This window comes from Buteo buteo, chromosome 6, assembly GCF_964188355.1.
Source record: "Buteo buteo chromosome 6, bButBut1.hap1.1, whole genome shotgun sequence".
NCBI classification, from domain to species: Eukaryota; Metazoa; Chordata; class Aves; order Accipitriformes; family Accipitridae; genus Buteo; species Buteo buteo.
The window spans coordinates 3,684,175-3,706,510 of NC_134176.1; the positions used below are offsets into that span (position 1 = coordinate 3,684,175).

General features: G+C 53.1%; 1 protein-coding gene across 5 annotated transcripts in view; it reads right to left on the reverse strand.

Moving 5' to 3' along the window:
* Window positions 1-22,336, reverse strand: part of TRIM9 (tripartite motif containing 9) — a 70,497-nt gene that overhangs the window by 25,617 nt on the left and 22,544 nt on the right. For all 5 annotated transcript variants that reach the window (XM_075029459.1, XM_075029461.1, XM_075029458.1 and 2 more), the window contains exons 2-3: window positions 6,217-6,312; window positions 5,637-5,759 (exon numbers count right to left, since the gene is read on the reverse strand). In XM_075029459.1, coding sequence (XP_074885560.1) covers window positions 5,637-5,759; window positions 6,217-6,312 — 219 coding nt within the window. The remainder of the gene's footprint in view (window positions 1-5,636; window positions 5,760-6,216; window positions 6,313-22,336) is intronic.

Here is a 22,336-nt window from a genome sequence, read left to right on the forward strand (position 1 = left end):
CTGTAACTCTGTGATCCCCTTCGGGGACCAAGCACCTATTCATCTGGAGAACTAGAGCATGAAACAGCAGTTTAATTGCAGCATCTACACAGCAGGCAGGCCAACAGTAGAAATCTACGTTTCCCTTCACCACCAACAAACTGTTTTCAAGGCAAGATGAGGGATCTTTGGCTGGGACCTAGTGGGGCTTCATGGCTTTACAGTGTCTGCGCTCCGCACAAGAGAAATGGGACGCAGACAGGAACAGTGAGACTTCATGAAACACTTTGATTAAGGAAATGAAAGGTTTTAAAAATAAGACATAAACATCTCCCACACCTTTGAAAGCATGGTCTAAACCCAGTGGGGCCAGTGAAGCCCACAAGTTTTCCATGCTGTTTTTTAAGCGTCCTGTAGTTCTCCTCATGCATCAGGGATTTCCACTCCCTAGGGTACCTTAGCTCCCTGTCACCCCAGTAAAGAAGAGTATTTCGATTGCAGTATTCACCAGATCGCCAGGAAAACCAGGCTGTCATGAATTCTGCATGGAGGTAGACAGTTTACAAACCTCTCCTGAAACTACACGGGTAACACACCTCACTGAATGGTGGCATCTTGTGGGAAAGGGCTAATGGCTCAGCTGACGAGGGGATTTGGGCAGCTCCATACATTTTGTTTGTGGTCATTTTTATCAAATGCCTTTTTTTCCCTTTAGGTACCAAAAGAGGCAACAGCCAGAACCTGGCTGTTAATTACAGCCTATAAAAAGGACTTTTGCTGTGCACTCACAGCAGCTCACTACTACCTTAAAATAGGAAATTTATTTCAAGAGCTTTTCTTCCCCGTAAGATGACATTAACTATAATTTACATTTTAATACAGCTCCTAGAAGGCAGTGACATCTACACTCATCTCTACTTAAATGTCTTCCTCACCTTCCTCCTCTTTTTAGTACTTGGCTAGATAACCTGTTTTCAAGGCACTCAACCTTACTTGAACCTCATCTCCTCAGTATCCAGGATGAGTCCTGCTGGGGATGTCACATGGAAGACACGGAGCCTCCTCACCCCAGGCACACCGTGGCCAGGGTACGGTCACCTGCACGGTTGTGTTACGGGGAGCGGTACTGCTGCGCTTCGCCGCCGTGCTGCAAACCCAGATGGAAAAATCCCAGATGGAAAAACCCCCAGGACAGATCCCGATGGTTTGATTGTGCCGAATCCCACAACCACTCGTCCTCCGAGCAGAGCATTTCCAGGTGGATGTTTCCATGGTGACTTGTCTCTTGCTATTGCGAGAGGAGGCTCAGGCTGGAGCCAGGAAAAGCAGAGCTGCTGCGTTAACAACCCTGTGCGATGCTGGCGACAGCACGTGCTGGAGGCTTGCACAAATCCGTTCTGATCAAAGGCTTCTGTACGGCACCAACAAGTGTGGGAAGGTGCGATACGGAGACCTTGTCTCCAGTGCAGAGCCACTGAGCATGGCACATGGACAGATGCTATGGAGGACAGACTTGATCCAGCTCTTCAACAGAATAAGAGGAAAGCTTGAGGGACATCAGAAAACCAGAGGCATCCCCTGCAGCCCGATCAGAGCTCTGCAGAGCTCCTTGTCCTCAGTGCCCACCTCCTGCTGCTGATGCCCCTCCCAAGGTGCTCAGACACCATGGCAAGGGGAAAATGGTGCAGTGTGAAGGGATTTGCAAGAGAAAGCAGCAGTGTGGTATCTGCATCTTTGGTAAACAATGCACCTCGTGATGAGCTTATCTGACCCGTGCGTCCTGTCTGGTGTTTCCATACAGAAATGGTATGGTACAAGAAAGCGAACCTGTGCTTCTGTCCTGTTTCTCATCGTTTCACACCAGTCCTGATCATCAGTGACCTAATCCAACGGGGGACAACAAGTTCCCTTGGGCTTCCTGGAAAATCCTGACTGTAACCCCCTAAAGAAGGATCACGGACCAGCATTTCATCTCTGGAGATCCAGTGCTATGGACAGGAGACCTTGGTCAGCGTTTCCTATATAATTAGCTCCCCCGGGAAATGTGACAACTGCTGTTTGCCTGCAAGGGCTCTGCAGCCAAAGCACTGTGGTGAAATCACAGCCCAAAGACATCCTATGACCTGAAGGCCAGAAGAAGGCCAGAATGGTCCACCACACTGCTGAGAGCTTAAAGGAGTTGCAAGCAGAGCTCAGTCTACGTGTGCTGTGGACTGAGGAGATTTCTTCTTAGGACAACACTGCAGGGAAACCTCTGTGTCCCCTGCACAAACCAGCTCGTGCTGTAGAGCATCTTCCCTTGGGGAAGACCATACTGGTCCTTTGAAAACTAGGGCCAGCAATGAGGAGCAGGACAGCCAAGGAGATTTGTCCCGGAGATGGAGCAGGCACCTGGCCCCACTGCTCCTCCTTTTTTAAACCCCAGGTTCTTAATCTGAATCCAAGTGTAGGGGGAGGTTGGGGAAAGGCAGGGAAACGTCCCTTCCAAGTTCATTTCCTCCCAAACCTCTCCCTGCTCTAGAGTAATTAGTGTTGGCCCACAGGCAAACCTGGATTTGTGCCCGCCTGCATGAAATATGTGTCAAGCCAAAGTAGGTCAGTCCCAAAGTCGAGCTGACCCCAACTCTGGGTGCCGCACGGAAATGGGAACTCGGGCTCTCCAGTGAAAGGCGCCCGCGGCACCGCGCCAGCCGGCAGGCTCTGTCCCTCCGTGCCTCTCCTTCTCGCTCACGCGGTGCCGTACCGTGCCGTGCCGGCCAACCTCCCAGCAGGCAGGAGGGGCAGCCCACGGAGAGATCGGCTGCAGCCAGGGCGCTGCGGCTCCATGCCAGCTGCTGGAGCAATGGATTCGGATCTCAAAGAGCTCCTGGGTGGCACAGCTATTTCACTACCTACTCATCTCCTCCTTGGTCGAGACGCTCTGGGCAGTGGCAAGTGGACATGCAGGCCAGGCTAGGCTGCTCTGAACTGGTCTCCTGTGGGAAAGGGTGAAGCTATCACCACAAGCCAGCAGCCAGCGTTGTCCCGTCCTAATGTGAACATCAACCAGGACAAGCCCCATGGTCCTGCAGGAGGACCCACCATGGGTCCAAATTCAGTGCAAAGTGCGTGCCAGGGCATGTGTAGGAGGAGATGGTGCTGAGCAAGCAGCATGCTGCTGCAGACGGGGCGGGTGGAGGTGGCCCCTCTCCTGCACAGTCTCGCACCCTGCACACCATCCTTCCTGACGCCGTGGAAGGATTCCTGCTCCCTCTGCAACACTTCCAGTGCTCCAGAGCCTCAGAGAGAGACCTGGGGGCTTTGTTATCCCCTCCAGCCTCAGGCAGCAAGGATGTCCCGTCGGGAGGCAGCTGCTCCAGGCACAATGCTGCTTCCCTTTCATGTCTCCTCGCGTTCCCCTGACCCTTTGAGCGAGGCCAGCCCAGTCCGTGCCCAGCTGGAGCTGCAGGTGCTGCCTTTGTACAGGGATTTCCTTGGAGGGGGCAAAGGGGAAACCCCCACGCAGTGATGACCCGGGCAGCCCCTTTCCCTGGGTGACAGAGCAGGTGGGGACAACAGCAGTGCTGGGGAAGGGGATGCGGGGGACAGGCTGCTGGGTTGGTGGCGAACGCTCGCCTCGGTGGCCTGGTGTGGCCAGGGGACCCTGTGCGTGCACAGTGAGGACAGCAGGGAGGTACCCAACAAGACTGAAACTCTCCTGCACCCCCTGTTCCGTCTGCAGCTTGTGAAAGCAGGCAAGACCCTCTCCGTCCCCATCCCCAAGCCGGAGGGGAAGGGTGTACGTTCACCTGGGCTGCGTGCCAAGGCTGTGTGTCCCAGCCTGACGATGCTGAAACCCCGGGAAGCAAATCTCAGCGTACAGGACCTCAGCTGGCACTCGGGTAGGTCACGGCTGCACAACTCTCCCCATACAAGCCTAAGACCAAGGCAGCACCACTTATCTCCTCCATCCCCACAAGAATTAAAAGGGAAAATCAAGTAATTTCAGGCTAAAAATCTGACCAACACTCCACAGGCTGCAGACCAGAGGGGAGCAGCTTCTGGATTTTAAACACCAGCTGCTGTGATGCTACTGATAACTGGATGCAGGCTCGTGTGTCACGTCTGCCAGAGCATGCAACGCCACGGAGCCTTCCTGCCTGTGCAGCTCCTTTCCCACAGCTTCTGGGGAGCTGCAAGAGCTCAGTCCTTCAGGGAAGGAGGCTCAAGGGCTGATTTTAAGAGTCCAGCCTGAAACCCAGGGGCTGTTTCTTCTTTTAAGGGCCTGGCCTGCCTAATGACAGAGCCCGGCTGATAATAAGAGTGGATGGAGGTGGGATGTACATGTACGTGTGTTGGGGGGACAGGCGATACAGTAAGAGCAAGCAGTGGGATGCAGATCCTTTCTTCTGGCCAAAAAGTGAAAGGCCTCCGTGGGTTGCGCTGAGCCACGAAAGTGCTTTGTGCTGCCCAGCTTTGTGAGAGTTTAATTAACCGTGCCCTGAAGGGGAAGAGGGAAAGAGAGCCCACCAGGCAGTGGGGGTCCTCCCTGCGCCTAGAAGACAGGTTGGCAGCATAGCATGCCTGTTTGGGATTGTGCTTTATTGTCTGAGCACTGATGCTGGGCTCGGTCCCACAAAGCTGCTATTGTCCATCTCCTGATGGAAACGCTCACAAGCCCTCGTGTTGCAGTGCCCATCGTCTGCAGGCAGACCAGAGGCTGGTGGCCTCCTCCCTCATTTTAGGCAGGTCCAGGAATTCCTCTGCGAGCCTCCTGGGTGGCCCAAAGCAAGGCTGGGGAGTATGCAAGTGGAGCTAGAGAAGACACACAGATGCTTCTAGCCAGAACACTGAAATACCCTTGGAAGAGGGACTCTGGAAGTACAAAGTGACATTGATGCGAAATGCCTCAGCTGGCCCCTATCAGTGATGACCAGGGTGCAACTACTTTGTCCAACAGATACTAGGCACTGCTACACCCACTCCATCACTCCCAGGTGAGATTTGGCCCTTTGCTTCCTTTCTCAGCCCCAAACCAGCTGAAAAGATGCAGTGTAGTGACAGCAGGAATGACACAAGCCAGGAGCCCATTTTCACAGCTCAACGCTCACGGTGAGAGCTGCATCTCAGCTCCCCCAACACCAACAATTCACCTCTCAGTGCAACCGCCACCCTGAGGCCATGAGGTGCTCACCAAGTACAGAAAATAGAGAATTTCTGCTCCTGCCTGATGACAAAAGTGGCATCTCATGACACCAAGTGCCCCGGAACTTCAGCTGAGGCCAGCAGGTGTTACAGGCACTCAGCTAGGATTATGCTAGTAGCTTGGAAGCAACATGGGACATGAACAAGGACATTTTCCAGCCTGTGGATGCTGCACACATGGCTCTGCTGACCTAATGACTAGTAATTGGCCCAGTAATGGAGTAATTCAGTGGGAACCACCACCTGGAAGAAACAGTGCTTTGCTCAGGGCCTGTCATGCTGGGAGCGGGCTGGTCATCTGCAGCAAAATGGAATTTAGCTAATGTGAAAAGCAAGAAGAGTGGCTTTCCAGTGCCCTCCCCACTCCTCCCGCAGCACTTCACCCCAACAAACAGCATCACAATCCTCATCCCTGTCCGGTGGAACCCTGCAGAAAGCTCTCTGACCACCCGAGCTGGTGGGTAGGGGCTCACCTTTAGCTTATGCTCATGCTCCTTGTTGACCCGGGACAGCAACTGGGCTTTCCTTCTGTTGAGGGCGTCGATGAGAGCGTCACACTGGGCCACCAGGCAGGCCTCGAACTCCACGCTGTTCTCCTGTGGGTCAGAGCAGAGTATCACAGCCTGGGGCATGTCTCCATTTCAGTTGGGAAACCTGATTATTTTTTTAATAGTACCACATGGGGCATTTTTATAGGTATAGCTGCACCACTGCGATTCACATAGCATTAGCACACGGGGTGCTTACGCCCTTGGCTCACGGCAAATGCGGTGGTGGCAGGTGAGAAACAGGTTTGGTCCATCCTGCCACATCCTTGAATCTACTTATGGCAGAGACGGGAAGGGCTGGGGTCTCTGCTGCTCCCTCCGTGACACAGGCAGCTTTGGGAGGAGCGGTCTTTGGGAAGGCTGCAGGGGGGTAATACGAAAAGTCAGGTGTGGGCCCCTTTGGGAGAGCACCCACCAAACCAAGCTGGGGAGATGGGACAGAGGATCGCAGAGAGCAGCTCATCCTGGTGGGAAGGGGCTGTTCCTCCACCAGGAGACACAGTACCTGGATTTGCTGAACCATGTTGCGGAGTTGGACCAGGAACTCTTTTGCTTCCTTGGCTCTGTCTGACAACCCATTCAGGGCCTGGGAAAGCTGGCTCTGCAAGGGGAAGAAAGAGCGAGGTCATTTCCATGTCCTGGACTCATCCTGGTGCTAGAGGAGCTGATGCGTGTGCGATTAGGGCTGGGGATGGACTGCAGCCCAGCACTGCCTTCCCGGGGTGTGCAGCCTTCAGCAATGCATCGAGGTGTCCTTCTGCCCCTGCTGCCCTGAGTGTAAGGAGAGGAAAAGGAGTGTTAGCCATCATCACAGATGCCCCAGGTTTGGGAAGCAGATATTCAGTGTCCATCTCTTCCACAGGCTCCCCTGGGTGATCAGGGACAAGCCACATCCATCCTGGGTTGCAAAGTGAGCCGGTCGCTACCTCCCCTGAATCTGTGCTCTCCAGGGAGCCAGACACCAAAAATCCTGTAGGATCTGACCCACGTCTGCTGAGGGTGATCAGCAAAAGGGCAGAGGTCAGGCCACCTGAATCAGACTGAAAATCTCCCAGTCCTTCCTGAAAGCTAAGGTAAAGCAGGATCTTCCACTGCCACGCAAAATACTTACTGCTCCTTCCTCCTCCGGTGCTAGGGGTGGGAGCGCACACCCACAGCCTGCTCCAGCCCGCACTGAGCTGAGCAGCATAACATGCTAATAATAATGATTATGTCTTGTGCTTTTTCGTTTTTGTGGCACTTTCCAAACACTAACTCAGGAATCTTCCCCTTTTGCAATGACTTCAGTAAGGGTTATTATCTCAAGAGCTGGGCAAATCACCCATGACAATTTACCTCTCAGAGAGATTTTGCCTCTTTCACGGGCTGCAAATTGCCTACAAACACCATGCAGGTTTTGAGGTGTGATCCTTCTTTGCAGCAAGCGCAGGAGGGAGCCCAGAAGATGGCTGATGTCCCCAGATCTCTAAAAACCTAATGCGACCATTCCTCCTGTGATCAGGACGCTGGCACCTGCCCCGTTGTGCCGTGCTCCCCCAGATGCCGGTGTGGGAAGCGGGAGGAGGTGAGATGGGAGAGGGGAGCAGGGGGAGTGACGGTGCAGAAGGGATGCGAGGTCACTGGAGCGCAGCGCCCGCTGAGATGGCGCTGGGCTGAAATCAAGGGAAAAAAAAAAAATTGCTATCAAAGAGACAAGGTAGCAAACAAATGGCGACCATTTAATGGCCCAGAAAATGACCTTACTGCTGCGTCCCCAGGAGATGTTAATATAACCCTAGCGATTTCTGCATTTCCTTTGTAATTTATCGTGCCCGAGTCATTAGGATGTGGAGCTAATCAGCGAATGCATCTCTAATAAAAATGGGATTGCTAAGTCAGCTCAGCAGGTCTCCCCATCTCTCTCCTCCCTCCCTTCCCGGAGCAAAGGCTGGAGGAAAGCCGAGGCTGAAGCCCGAGCTGCTCCCCGCGCACTGGCAGCCTCACGCACCGCAGGGACGACCCAGCCCTGCCTCATCCTCTCTGCTGTGACCCTGCAAAAGCCTCCATCGCCCTGCTCCATGCTCGCCCTCCGCAGCCCACGCACAGCTCCAGCCCTCCCAGATTTAGGAAGACGTCTTAAGCCCCACGAGGTGGTTTGCTGAGCACCGAGCGCTGCAGGGCCCTCGTCTTCGATAACGCAGGCAATTAATAGAGAAAATCAGTAGGAGTTTGTTATGTTTACAAGCTCCTCATTAAAATTGCAGCATGGTGGGTTTTTTTCCTTTAATAAAGTCTTTGGAAGGCTTTTTTTTCTATTGACTTATATTTCAGAAAAGGGGATCTTTATATCAACATAACTCTTTGAGGCTTTCCTAATGGGAAAGCATTTTAAATGTGCTCTTAAAATTTTGTAAGAGCTCTGTGACGCTGTATACGGATGGGTTAAAAGATGGAATTTTGGTCTGTGGATGAACACTGGGGGAGAGGTAGATAGCCGAGGAAAACGCAGTCAGGACAGAAAATGGATGGTTTGTTGCCCGTTGCTTGGAATGCTGACCACGGAGGTAAGAGAGCTGAGCAATACCGGGGGAGGACGGGCAGCAGGCTGTTGCACAGCACAGCTGTGAGCATGATCGGTGCGTGACTGCTGGACGATGACAAGATGCCGCACGTACAAAGCCCATGAACCAACAGACAGGGTGGCTACGGCTCGTGCAGCACGCCTGGCCAGCGAGCGCATGCGTCATAGGCTCCCCATGTTACAACCGAGGCGTGTTTTGGCACCCGCTGGCCACGTGCGCCGAAACCCGTTCCTCTGCAAATGTATAAATACCAGGATTTTTCTGAAGAGCATCAGGCTGGTGTACGGTGAGGCCACTGTTGCCTCCGTGGGGACGCCCACATAAAGCTGGCACCTACCGATTGCTGGGCTGAGCTCGCGGCGCAAGATGGCACAAGAATGTACGGATGGTCCATCTTCCTCACAGTCCTCGGGCTGGTATGTTAATTTGCTTTACAAGATACCCTTAGCATAACGCACACCTGTAGTTAATAAATGCTTGCTTTTTCCCCTTATAGTCAGTGTGTGTGTGTTCGCCTTCTCGGGAATCCTCAAAACCACCCTAAAACAAACGCCCGTGTGCACTGTCCATGTGCAGCTCCTTCACCCTGGACACCCCCCGACTCACACCACAATGGCTTTCACGGCTCAGCAAGCTTTGAACCTGTCCACAAAAAGAAAAAGATGGTCCATTGCCTTCAGAGCATCCCTCCCCGCAGTCTTACACTGCATCCCCCTTCTCAGCTCAGCTTCTCCCTCGGCTTGAGATGTTCTTGCTGCCACCAGTGCCTGCAGGTGAGGGGCATGAACTAGCCAGGAAACTGTATTTTTTCCATAATTGTAAGGTTGGTGAGGTGCACAGCGGACACTCTGCCCCATGCCTCGTCCCCAGCATGGAGAATGGGGTGCCAACACCAGCGTGCCCAGCTCACAGCGATGTGCAGTAAGAGCCAGCATCGCCTGTGCAAAGCTGGTGATGCCAGTTCCTATGCATCAGTGGCCACAGGCTCCCCACTGGACACAGGAGCTCTAAGGTTTGGTTTTTCATCAGCATGAGCTTTGTGCCGATTTCCAGGAAGGGTCCCCATCACACTGAGGTTCTCCTGGAGTGGAGACCCGTTCCTGGACACGTCCCCTTTGAAACAAACATCTGCCCAGCTCTCCCGCTGCACCCCTGTTGCTTATGGCAAGAGTCGCCCCGCTGGGGACTCAGAGCTGCAAGCCATCACTGTTAGCCCATTAAACAAGGTTAATTAATGCTATACGACAACGGAGCGCGTATGGGAATGTGCGCGGGGACTCGCGGGCATGCCTGAATGTACTCATTAAGGGCAGCGCTGCAGGCACAGTGACAACGTGATTCACAACCGTATGCCACAGAAAAACAAAGTCCTTCTGGTTTCTGTTATTATGTTAATAAGTCAGAGGCTGCAGACAGAAATTAAAGGACTGATTGGGTCCGTAAATTCTACAGGTACCTTCCATGACCCTTGGAGCAAACCCAAGCTTTAATGCAGTCTGTCGCTGCGGAGAAGGATTTAATCACCAGACACAGAAGGCAGAGTCACAGGTTTCCCACAAGTGTATGATCTACATGGAGGGAGCAGGAGATGGAGGCCCAGGAGTCCTCCGCGCAGGAGCAGGAGGTTGGAAGGACCTCAAGCCTTGTCCCCTGCAGGTGCTGTACCAGATCGCAGGAAACGATACTTTTAGTATTTCTGACACACGCTGGAGGGATTTCCCCTTGCTGCGAAAAGCTGGAACGTCACACTTTGCATCTCCATGTGGAAACAAAATCTTTGGAGCTTCTCAGGGCTGGGAACCCCGCTCTGGGAACCACTATCCCCCCACAGAGCACAGGACAGTGGATGGAGACCCAGCATCCTCCAGCATGCAGTGGGCCATGCACTGGACCGGAGCAGAGTCCCACCGTGAGCTAGCACAGGCAGAGGAATTAATGAGTGTGAAATGAAGAAAAATTCCATTTAGCGGCATCTTAAAATCAAGTGAATTTGCTCTTTGCAGAAAGCTGGCCTATTTTTCAATGCTCTTGTTTCAAGGCAGTAAGAAGAGACCTCTGTAATTCACATTAACATTAATGGGAGCTAAGCATTTAAATCTCTGTCCCCAGAGCACTTAGGAGAGAATCTGTTCCCTCTTTGTGCTCGCTAATAGCTCTGTAACCCTCCTTCCCAGGCACAGCTGACAAAGGGATTTCTGTCACCCTTTGATTCTCCCTTGTCCCAGAGCACGGATGAGCGCAGTTGGTGCAGAAGCCTGGTGGCTCAGTAGGGCTGAGCAGGCTCCAAGAAAAGGAGAAAAGCAACATTTTAAACTCTGCATCATCTCTCAGATGGAGCTGGCCTGGTTCTCCTCCTGTATAACCCAGCTGCCAGCAATGGAGCTTCTCCAGGTTTACCTTGAGGCAAGGAGGGAGCTGGGCCTCTTATTTTAGGAGGTGCCGGGTCCCACTCGGCATTGGATGCTGGATTTGCGGAGCCGGCTCTGTGTGGCAGCTCCATCTGGCATCCCAAGAAAAGCCTGAAGTTAGCTAGCGTTGGCCACCAACAAGAGCGAGGAACAGTCGCTCTCGTTTCAAACCCAAACTCGCTCGCAGGCTCTGACGCTAGACAAGATGCCTGGAGTATTCAGGAGAGACAACAGTCTCCTCCTTTGCTCAATGGAGAGGAGGACTCCTCTCCAAGCCGAAAACCAATTGCTAGCCCAGGTCCCCAAGCCAGAAGCCCCGCTCCCCATGCCCCTGCACACCCAGGAGCTGTGCAGCTCCGCGCTGCCTGCCCCTGACCCGCAAGGGCTGCACCCACACGCAGGAAAGCAAGTTTGTGTGTGATGGAGAAAGGTCACGAATTCAAACGAGGTCAAGAAAGGACATTTCTGTTCAAGGCCAGGCCGAATGTACGCCCCAGCGCAGCATCTTCCGTACAATGGTATTCTTCCAGCCTCCAACAGTTCACAGCTCAGGAATGTCGTGAGGCTGGCATGGCTTTCAGGTAGCCTGTGTAACCCCCCTCGGATTTCTCTTCCACAGAACTGTCCTGTCTCCTCATGGACTAACACAGGCTTTTATCACCCACGAGGTCCTGTAGCAAGTTCACAGCTTACGTGTGTGCCCTGTGAAAGCCACCTCCCCTGGGCTGCTGCAGACTATGCCTGCTTCAAAGGCCATTTGCACCTAAGATTTCAGGTGACTGCACCTCCTTACCAGCCACGGATGGGCTAGGTGCTTCCTGTCACCCCAGGACAGAAAACTCACCCCAAAATTGCTCTCGGCATTACACTGACAGCCCAGTACCTGCTCTGACATCCCAAGCGTTGCAACCAGCCCCTGTTTCTTCTCTCCTTCCAACCAAGTCATCTCGTGGCCAGTTCCTCTTGTTGGAGCATCCATATGGAGGTAAAAGAGAAGAGGAATAAGCCATGGCAAGAAAAGATGCTGTTCCCAGCTGTTCTGCTTGTACCCTCAAAAAGATGAGGAGCTGTTCACAGATGCTGGAGTCAAAGTCATGTGCTTCTTTCTTTTAATTAAAGCATAGGACCTACAGCCTTTGAATCTTGAGGCAAGCTTACTGTATGTGATGCCTGACTAATTAAAATGGGATGTTTAATTAAAACTTGCATTCAGTCAGGAAGTTGATGAAGCTAAACTGCTGCTAATTGGCTTTCGGCTCCAGTCACGAGAGCCTGACTTTTGGATTCCACGCTGCCTAAGAAGAGAAACCAGGAGCTCTGCCTGGAGCTGCAGCCTGGGCTGAACCTGCCCCTTGAGACTCGAGCCTGCCCCACAGGGCAAGGGAAGACCAGACCGGACAGTGCCATGTCCTGGGGTCCTGCAGGGACCGATCCTCATGGGACACAGGTGACCGTGGGGAGCTGGCTGTGCCCTGTGCTGCGAAGGAGCCCCGGGGGAGACTCCTTCCTGAGCCTGCTCCCAGCAAGGATAAATGCCAGAAGGAAATCATGCCCTCACCCACCTCCTCGTTCCTCCTTTGCTCACCTGACAATCGCTCCTGCTGGGTTTGCTCTGGGGCTGACTTAGCATCGCTGCTACACGCCGACTGCTAAAATCTCCAGCTGCTCTCCAGCAACACCCCTATGCCCGCCGGCTGCGCTGCCTCTGCTCCCACTGAACAGTCCAGAACCCTTCCCCGTTTCCCTTGCACACATCCCCAGACTGTATCAGTGATCCTTGTGTACTTACTCTGATGAAGACAAGTAAACGAGCCTGAAACCTACTCAGAAACAGCTCTGATCACTGCTCACAGACAGCAGCTTCTAGAGCTCTGCCTGCCAGCTCCTAACGCACATGATGACACCGCACAAGGCTAGGCACTTACTACCCGTGCACATGTAAGGAGACCTCTTACCAAAAATGCCTTGCACCTCTGCAGCTACTGCTGTCAAACCTGAACATCCTCAGACGTCCTCTCTTCCTTTCCCTCCTGCTCTGCCAAGCCCAGTCCCCTGAAATCGCGCTAGAAACGCAGATGTGCGGCCGACAGCGCGTTACACCCCGAGACAACCTCATCCCAAGGCAACCTCACCCTGAGCCCGTGTGCCCAAAAGCTCGGTGGAGAGCAGCGCTTTCGTTGCAGCCCACTCGCTCTCTGCCTGCTGAACTCCTCGGCGCCTTCGGAGAGCAATCAGGCAGCAAACAGCCTCGAAAGCTGGAGACCAGCGCTCGCTCCCAGGCCCACCCTGGCACGCCTCTGGCAGGGATGCAGAGTAGATGTAGGCAACTGATGCTCGGTGACTGCAGGGTGAGCAAAGCCGGACCATCTTAGTTGCTAATAATTAACTTTGAGCCAAGGCTAGCAACAGGAACAGAGCACGGGTCTGGATTACCCCTCTCCAAACACCACACCATTCTGCTGCCACATATTTGACATTGGTCCAGCTCAGGTTTTCCTGGCTTCCCACGAGAAGGATGAGCTCTCAGCCTGACATAAAGCTGCAAATAAAGTAATAGACGGAAGAGCCTACGCTTGTCAGCAGGACGCACGCACACACGCGCAGAGCCAGGTTTGTGAGCAAAGCTCCTGGGTGCAAACTGCAGGCTAGAAATCAACCCTTAGGAACGGCTCCCGCTGCCCCACTGCAGACAAGGGGGGAAGCAAGGGATGGGAAGGCAGCAATCGCTACCGCTGCATACCGGGGGCCTCGGTTCCCCTCCTTCGTTGCAGTTATGCTGGAGAAACTGAAGGAGGAAGATGAAATGCAAACTATTAAGATCCAGCAGCCCCTGGGAGAGGGGGTCCACAAGGAGAGGGAGTCTCAGGGCCAGGCTGCTCCTGCTGCCTCTGCAGCAGCCCGGAGGGCAGCTGGGGTCTGCAAAGCAGATGATGCTCCGCACACGCAAGGCGGACTGGCTCTCTGGAGCGGGCAGGCATCAGCAGAACTGATTATCTCTGGGGCAATTTGTATTGATGTTGGAGTTAATTCCAGGGCCTGCAGAGGGGCCCCTGTGTCTCTGGAAGAGGCAGAGATACCACTACACCCACGACTATTAATCCTAGACCTGGTGGATCCTCCTGGGGGAAGCACGCAGCCCTTTGCCACTTCAATGCTTGGAAAAGCCCAGGCAGAACCTGAGGAGGGAGGACGCCTGAGATGGGGACACTTTGGGGTGTCTTGCCTCCGTGGTGGTAACACCCACGTGCAGCTCCACAAGGATCCCCAACCCTGGCTGGAGCACGGGTGAGTTACAGCCTTTTCAGTGCAAATGGAGGGATGCGGTGGGTTTGGGATGCCCAAGGGTCCAACCTGGCACGGCTGTATCGATCTGCGTGGAGCAGCAGAGCACCCAGCTCTCGACTCCTCTGCAGTGCTGAGGGCACCCAGTGTCCACAGACAGCAACCAGCAGGTGCTGAGGGTGCTCAGCACCCTTGGGGACATAGACTGTGTTTTGTGTACAGGGAATTTTCCACCTGGAGCCTCCTCCTTTCTCTCATCTCCCACCCTTTCCCCCTGCAGCAACACATCAGACTCACATGTGCAACCCAAAGCTGGCAGGAGGAATCCTCACTCCAGAAGGGACTGTGGACCAGGCCAGGATGGAGGCAGTGGAGAATTCAGCTGGGAAAAAACCTCACATCCCCTCTGCCAGGCAGAAAGGCTGTCTGCAGCCCTTCCATGAACTGCGGGAGGCGATGCAGTGGTTTTGCCCCATGCCAAGCCCCAAAGCCGGGCTGCTGCCTGCCAGCTGGTAAAATTTTTTAAATCCACTTATTTTTTGATAGCATTGATAACAGAACAGCAAAGCTGTTCTGGGTGCTGCAGCGGAGAGCACAAATCACTGCCAATCCCGGTAGTGTCGGAGTTGGAGGCCTTATCAGCTCAGCCCAGGTTGTTCTTATTTATTCCCATCCACCCCAAGTCAATGCTTATCAAGGCGAAATCTTGCATGTGGACACACGTCTTTCCTCCCCTGCAATAAGGAGCTGCCGCAGGGTTATGGGTGTTTCTTGGGTCTGGGGAGGGCAGGGCAAGGCAGGGTCCCCAGGAGGAGCGCTTGGGATGTCCCCGTGAAGGGCGAGCCCTGAGAGCTCAGGTCAGACACGGAGGGCAGCTGCCTGCCCCCCACGAGCCTGGATGTCACCAGGATGCCTGCGTGCTGCGGCACTGCGCTGGCCTAACCGATTCCTTCGGTACATGGCTAAGCCTGTGTCTGCACCGTTTCTGGGTCCAAACCTTGTGTTTGTGGGATTGCTTGCTTCCTTGGGATCCCCATCCTACCACATCATCTCCCCTCTGGTCCCTGTGAGATGATGATCGCAATAAGTAGCCAGGAGCCAAAGCCCCCAGGACCGATGTGCTGTCACTTGGGCGCGCAGATGGCCCTGGCCGCTGGCTTTGTTCATGCAGACACTAGGCCAGTGTATTTCCTCAGCAGGCAGAACTGATTCAAAGCCTCCAGCCTGGAAATAAAACAAGGATATATTCTTTTCAAGCGTGACCTTGCTAAAACCCTTTCATTGCCTCCCATGTGGCTACGGGATTCCCTTGCCCTGGGCAGGCATGCTGCTCTGCCTCCTCCCAGCCTTGCTGTGAGCAATGATGAATTCATGCTGAGTTTCTCGCACGTTTTATTCAGCCCGGTCTCAGTTGTAACCTGCAGTAGCAGTGGCAATGTCCGTCAGTCCGTCCGTACTAGCACGGCAACTTGCCTAGCCCAGCTCGCTGCCTGACTGCCCAGAGCCCCTCGCCCTGCACGTGTGGCAGAAAGGGACGGGGGTCTACGCCCTGACCAGCCCCAGGCTTCACGGGTCCTCTCTGAAAGGAGACTTCTAATGTTTTGAAAATGACCTGCTGCGACTTGGTTGCCAAGCCCTGAAACTGCACATTAGCCAGCACTGGGGACGCTGCTGGAAGCAAGAGACTTAGGGTAAAAACATCAATTATTCTCTTTGCATGGACTTTAATGCATGTAATTGTTACGCCAGAATTGTGGAAGAATAACTCTGGCATCCAGCCCCCCTGCTAGGAGCAGCATGCATCACAGCCTAGCTGGGACGCCGGGCTGAGGGTGCCTGGGGGGACAGGTCACACACTGCTTATTCCACTCTGAAACAGCAGAGCATTTTGCTCCTGCTGTGAATCATTGTACTCACTTGAACCTGCTGCTTCCCTGTTCACAGGCCTTCTGTGGCCAGGACAGCTGGTGCTCCGCAGCCTGCAATGATTTCTCAGCATGCTTGGGGAGAAGCCTGCCCGAGGAGGAGGACCCGAACTCCCAAGTTCCAGCATCCTTGCGCTTTAACCCCACTTCTTCAAGGGGCAAACAATCAGTCATGCAAAACTCTCCAGCAGAAGATACAGGTGCCAAGTGGCCTGTGAGATAACATGCCAGTGGCTTGCTTCCAAAAATGTGGGGACACCAGGTGAAGTTATTAGATACCACCAGAGCCGCAGTGACCTTCTATGTCTCAAGCACTGCTGTGGGACTTGCCCCCAGAAGAGGGTAGATCTACGATGATTCCTCACAGCCCGATAAGGGCCAGCTTTGCACACAGGGACGCTCAGTGTGGATCAGTTCACGTGTGGCAACTTGCTTGGCTGTCCCTAGTCCTCGGACTAAAAAAAAAATACAAGAGGTATGTAATGTCCTGGGCTGCTCCTTGCTGACAGTTCCTTGCTGTGAGGATGTGTTTAAGATGCTCTGCCCTTGCTTTGATATAGGATATAGTCCTTGCTTTGATTTTTAGGGAGGAGAAATGTGAGCACCAAGATATTAGTAAAAACCCTTTGATATTGTCCAATTAATTTCTGTTTTGCTTCATTAACACCCAACAACAAATCATCTTAGCTTTTCATTGGCAAAACCTAACACACGTCCCTTTGAAATCACAGACAGAACTGCCAGCTCTATTACAGGGATGCTGAGAAAAACAGAAGCTAAGCAAGGGTCTGCTGCCTACCCACGGGTACACAGGGGCAAACAAGGTAAGCGTGAGAAACTATTTAAAAAAGGTCAAATATTGTGAACTGATCGGCACAGATCTGTAGAGTGAGTTGATGCTGAGGTCCACTCTCTCCATGTTTCAGGAGGAGAGACACTTTGGACTCACCCTTGCCCGGTCCTGCTTCAGGTACACCACATTAGGTGTCCTCCTGGAGTGCATCTTCCAGGTTGTGTCCTTGAGAGGAGTGCAGGTCCTGCTGCAGCTCTGCACACAGACATCCTTGTGTCTTGTAAAGGGTGGAAATGCAGGTCGAGAGTATTGCAGGTACATGCTGCAGCTGTTCGCTGCAGGCTGGTTTTCTGCGCTGAGCAATTTCCACATTCTGGTCTGGGTGGCAGTCTCCCTTGGAGTCTTGTAATCAAGATGATACTGATTGAGTCTGGCTTCTTCTGCGATCTGAACCCCAGCAAGAAGGCCATGAACTTTGCTAGTGGCTGGTTCACGCAAGCGAGACTAGAATAAATTCCTCCCCATCGTCCCTCGTGGGGCAGCTCAGGGCACGGCAGGCAGCAAGAAACTCAGCTCCCAGCTCTAAAGCCTATAGCTAGCCTAGATCCAAATGGGATCCTCAAGACACATCTCTTCCCCTCTGGAGCACTCACAGGCAACCTTGCAGACTGGGGGGGGCGAGGAAATTAGCACAGGCTGGACCACGCATTCGTGCACAACCCTCCTTTTCCTTCCCTCAGCCAGGTCTGCTGTAGATCCAAGGTCCCTCTCCTGGCATCAGCGCACCCAGTCTTGCCAATGGTGAAGGGCAGTGAAGTTGCACACTGGCCCTTGTTTCGCCTTCGTCCGTGCCTCTGCAACTCCGAGGTAGCTTTGCTGCTTCTACAATTAACAGTCACCAAGCCCAGCAAGGCTGAAGTAGCCCAAATGGGAACAGAGGACAAAGCCACGCATCTTTGCTGTGAGATAGCGATGAATTTGTAGAGCAGTTAACAAGAAGGCATCAACTAACAGCAGCAGCTTTTGTTCACCATCTTCATCAGATGCCTGAACCCTGTCCCGGCCGGGGGCCAAGATGAGAGCTCAGGGAAGAGGGCTCCCCTCCTGCCCGCGTTAGCGATGCCCAAGCCGTGAGGTAAGGCTGACTTCACCGCTGACTTCATGCATCTGCGCAGCCTCCGACTGCCACAACAGCGAGAGCTCTGCGAAGGACGTGACCGACATCGCCGATCTACCAGCGCCGCGAAGATCCTCCCACAGCCTGGATACAGCTCCCAGGTGCCAAGGTCGCAACACGGGGCTGGGCTTGTTTCCAGCCCCACAGCTGTACGCTAAAGGAGTGCTCTTTGGGCTGAGGAGACGTGCAGAGGTGATGGATGCAGACACCGAAGTGACTCGTGCCAGCAACAAAAGTACGGGCAGCTCCGTAGGGGTTGTAATGAGGCTGACGGGAGGAAGCAGAGAGATGCTTTGGAAAAGGCAAGGTGAGGATCCTGGTGCAAGCCAGTCCATCCAGAGCCACAGCAGCACGTAGCTCCCTTTAATGTCTGTGCTGAGCCATGTCTTGAGGAGTGCGATCGTAATGATGGCTGATTACCATCACTTGTGACCCAGCTGGGAGCACACTGATCTATAGTTGCTGTCGTGCGGCCGGTGGCATTTCCAAACCACCCTGGAAGCACAGGGCTCATTTGCTGCGTGTCAGTGTTGTTATGTCTCGAGAGATGAATGAGGCTGGCGAGAGGCAGAGGACAGCTCGCGGCTGAGCAATGACTTCTCCAGGCTCCCTCCCCTCCCCTGCAAGGCATGGTCCAGCAACAACATACGGTGTCCCGAGCGGGTGTAAATGCTCACAGCTCTCCTGAACCAGCACTTACACCCACCTCCCTGAGCAGATGGCCTAGTTCTTTGCTAGAGGTGCGATTTACAGGCAGAATAAGCATACAACTACACCTACACTCCTCTCTGGAGAAGCTGGGAACACACCATCTTGCACACGCTCTCCTATACTTGTGGGAAAAGAAGGCTTAAGCACCCTTTGCTGTTCCCCAGCCCTCAGAGGGCTGAGGACTGGAGCAAACCCCAACGTGGCGAAGGGCAGCCTTGCAGGCACTGTCACTGCAGCCGCTGGGTCTGTTCCATGGGCTCCGACCCCTGGGCAGACAGTGCCTGGCCCATGCCCTGCTCCTCCTGGGCTTCTACCCGCCGGAGACTGGAACCCGTTTCCCTCATGGCTGGAGGATTCAGGCAGGACAGCACACAACCCTCTGGACCGGGGTTCCTCCTCTCCTCATCTCCAGAAGGGCTTTCCCACCGGGCATGGCTTCCACCAGGCTTCCCTGCTTCCGACCGACCGCAGCTGCTGCTAGCACAGGGGCAGAGAGATGAAACAAGCAGAACTGAATCCAATTAGAGAGATCCGGAAACGAGAGAGGAGATGGGAACGTGTCCAGGTTGCTGAGAGCTCCGTGTGCCCTCGTGCCAAGAGAGGAGAATCACAGAGGAGGAGGACAGCGTGCCTGGTCCTGCTTAGGGATCCTGTGGCCAAGCAGTGGTGTCAGAAATCAGCAGGCAAGAGCACCACGCAGCACGGCTTAGCATCACACCACAGCCCCGTTAGCATGCCCGGCGCTTGGGCTAATTGGCCTGGGTGCAGCTCTGTGCTGCTTGGGCTGTGTCTGGAGGAGCTCTCAAATGGCACCACAGAGCTGTGCTGTGACCTGCTGCTTGAGATGAGCAGACTGGGGCTGAGCTCAGCTGGCAAAGGTCTTCCTTGGACAGAAATCGGTCAGGGGAAGAGTATAAAAGAGTATAGCGGTCGACCTCCTAACGTCAGTGGGGCTGCCTGCTGAAATCAGGTACATTCTGGCCTGATCAACAGATATCCCTCCCCTAGGGATGACAAAGAGCAGGACACATTGCAGACAGACTATGAGGAAAAAATACCCCCAAAATGAGTCTGTGCTGAAGGGGGACTGCAGAAATTTGGCTTCTTGGTGCCCTGGAAAGTGAGATGCATGTTATTCAGAGATGCTGTTAATGCTACTTTCCTTTGCTACCCTTACCAACGTAGAACCAGCCCTGAAGGAGCATCCAGGAGGGAAACAGAGAGAGATGGCTTATTGACATAGAGTTACCCACTGGTCTGCTGCACAGCTGTTGAGGAAGTCAGTGCACAGCAAATATTGAGAGTGATAACGTCTGGCAGTACAAGATAATCAAGGCAACTGATTTAGTTATAATCAGCCTCAGCAAGCACAGAGTTCAGCTTCTGGAGGAGTAATCTGCAGGTCAGAAGGAACTGGCTCATCAAACAAGATCTTCCACATCTCAGGCAACCACTGAAACAGCATTATTATTATTTTAAAAAGTAATAAATTCAATGTACAGCCTTAATTAGAGAGAAAGGCAGTTAATAGAACCAGACACTGCATTTCCTGAGAAGGCTACTTAGCAGCCAGTCTCTATGGCAGTTGATCCCTCCGTCCTCATGGTATTTTCCCTTCACTCTGAATAAGCTTCTGAGCCCCAGACTCCCCTTCCCATGGCATAGAGGATGTAAGGGAACAGGTATTAGACACTCAACTTGTGTCCTGAGCTCTTGGGCTAGCTCCAAGTGTAGTCTCCCCTTAACGCTGGTCTGTTACCCCAAGCGCTGTCCTCTGAGATGCAGTGGTCGTGTCTCTAGGTCATCCTCCCAGCAGCAGCAGCCTCCCACAGCCCAGTGTTCACCTCTGGCTCAGACGAATGCTGGGCCACTGAAGCGACACACGCAAGAAACCCCAAGCAGCCGGCTCCAGGGACCATCCCAGGGCACATTGGAGAGGGAGCCAACTCTACAAGGGGTCTGGAATCAAACAAGGGGCTGTGGAGGAGGTTGAACAAGATAAAAAGACAAATGGCTCGGCGAGGATGCACGGGTAAGCGCATGGACTCTTTTTAGGAGCTTTCAGGCATGCTGTAAAAGTAGGAGAACCTGGAGAAATGGGCTTAAAACCAGTATTTTTGTGAGCGATAAAGGAGTGCGCTGGTGTTGCATCCATCTAGCTCCCTGTGCACAGGGAAGAGTGGGTCATGGCAACTCCCCAGGTGTTACCCTTAAGAGAAGTGCTCTTGCTTGGCCTCATGTCGGCAGGACAACTGGGCCAAACATCACTTACTTTCTCCATTAAGATCAAACAAATCCTCTGGCTGTTGCTGTTTGTCTCACCAAAGAAAATCCCCATTGTCCAGCACAGACAGAACCTGAGATATATTTTTAACTTGCCTAAAAATGAATTTACAATAGCAAATGTTGCTGCAAGGTAAAAGCCTGGACATCAGGCCACCTTAGAATCATAGAATCATTTAGGTTGGAAAAGACTTCAAGATCATCAAGTCCAACCATCATCCATGCCCACTAAACCATGTTATGGAGCACCTCGTCTACGTGCTTTTTGAATACCTCCAGGGATGGTGACTCAACCACTTCCCTGGGCAGCCTATTCCAATGTCTGACAACCCTCTCAGTAAAGAAATTTTTCCTAATATCCAACTTAAAGACCAACCTTCTGACCCACAACACTGCTGTGACCAAGAGCAGCCTCTGTTCTCTGGGAAAACTACTTTGGGATGTAAAGGACTGCACCAGTAACACCCTCCAAGAGAAGGTTCTTTTGCACCATTCCTCCCATGAGCTAGTGGAAGACCCCAGGAAAGGCAACAGAGCCTCCTATGGAGGTGGAAGGCCATACATCCATCATAGGACTAGAGGTATAGTCACCATATGACCAAGATGCCACTGTTGCCATCCTGTGAGCATGGCACATCTGGCCACCTCTGGCAATTGTATGTCAGGCACATGTCCAGGCAAGGCCCCATCACCTAGTTGTTCATGCAAGCCTTGTGCTAAGACCATTAGCTCCCAAACAGTGCAGGAGGGAACAGGCTCATTCTAGCCACGTGGCAAATACAGTGCTGGTTGTGGGGAAGAGAGAGGCTGTGGGGTGCTATGAATTCCCACCAAGGTTTTAAAGACAGAGAAGCAGCCTCTCTGGTCAATGGCAAACATCAAAGCAGGCCTCTGCATGATGCTCAGGGAACATCTAGCTATAGTCAAGCTTGTCAGCTCTTCCCAAGGACTCCCATGTGCCCATGACATGAAGAGTAGGATGTGAAACAGTGATGGTGTTATGGCCAGCATTAATTATATACATGAAGCAGCAAAACCTTCTCCCTGCTTCAGGTTGTTGCTGTAAAAGGCTCAAGGCACTGAGGACGGATCGATCACCAGGGCTGCATCCATACTGAGACAAACCTCTCAAGTTTTGGTCTACATTTTTCTGGCAAGATCCTCTCATTATTTTTCTTGCAGAATTCCTTAAACCCACCCGTGCATTGTGAAAATACCCATCGAACAGCCCATTTCCCACAGGACAGACTCAGGTTTGTTGGGAGAGTGATCAGGATCGAGGTTTGGTATCTCTCACCATAAAGGAAAAGCAACGCAGCAGCAACCTGCTGCCACCTACCTAGCAAACAGCCCCCAGGCCAATGCTCCACTTGACCTCCTTTATTCAGGCTCAAGGAGTGCCAGAGGGCTTGAGTCCATCCAGAAGAAAATGAGCTCCCCAGGGATTGCTATGAAATGCTCTTACTTATGCAGAACAAATGAGCA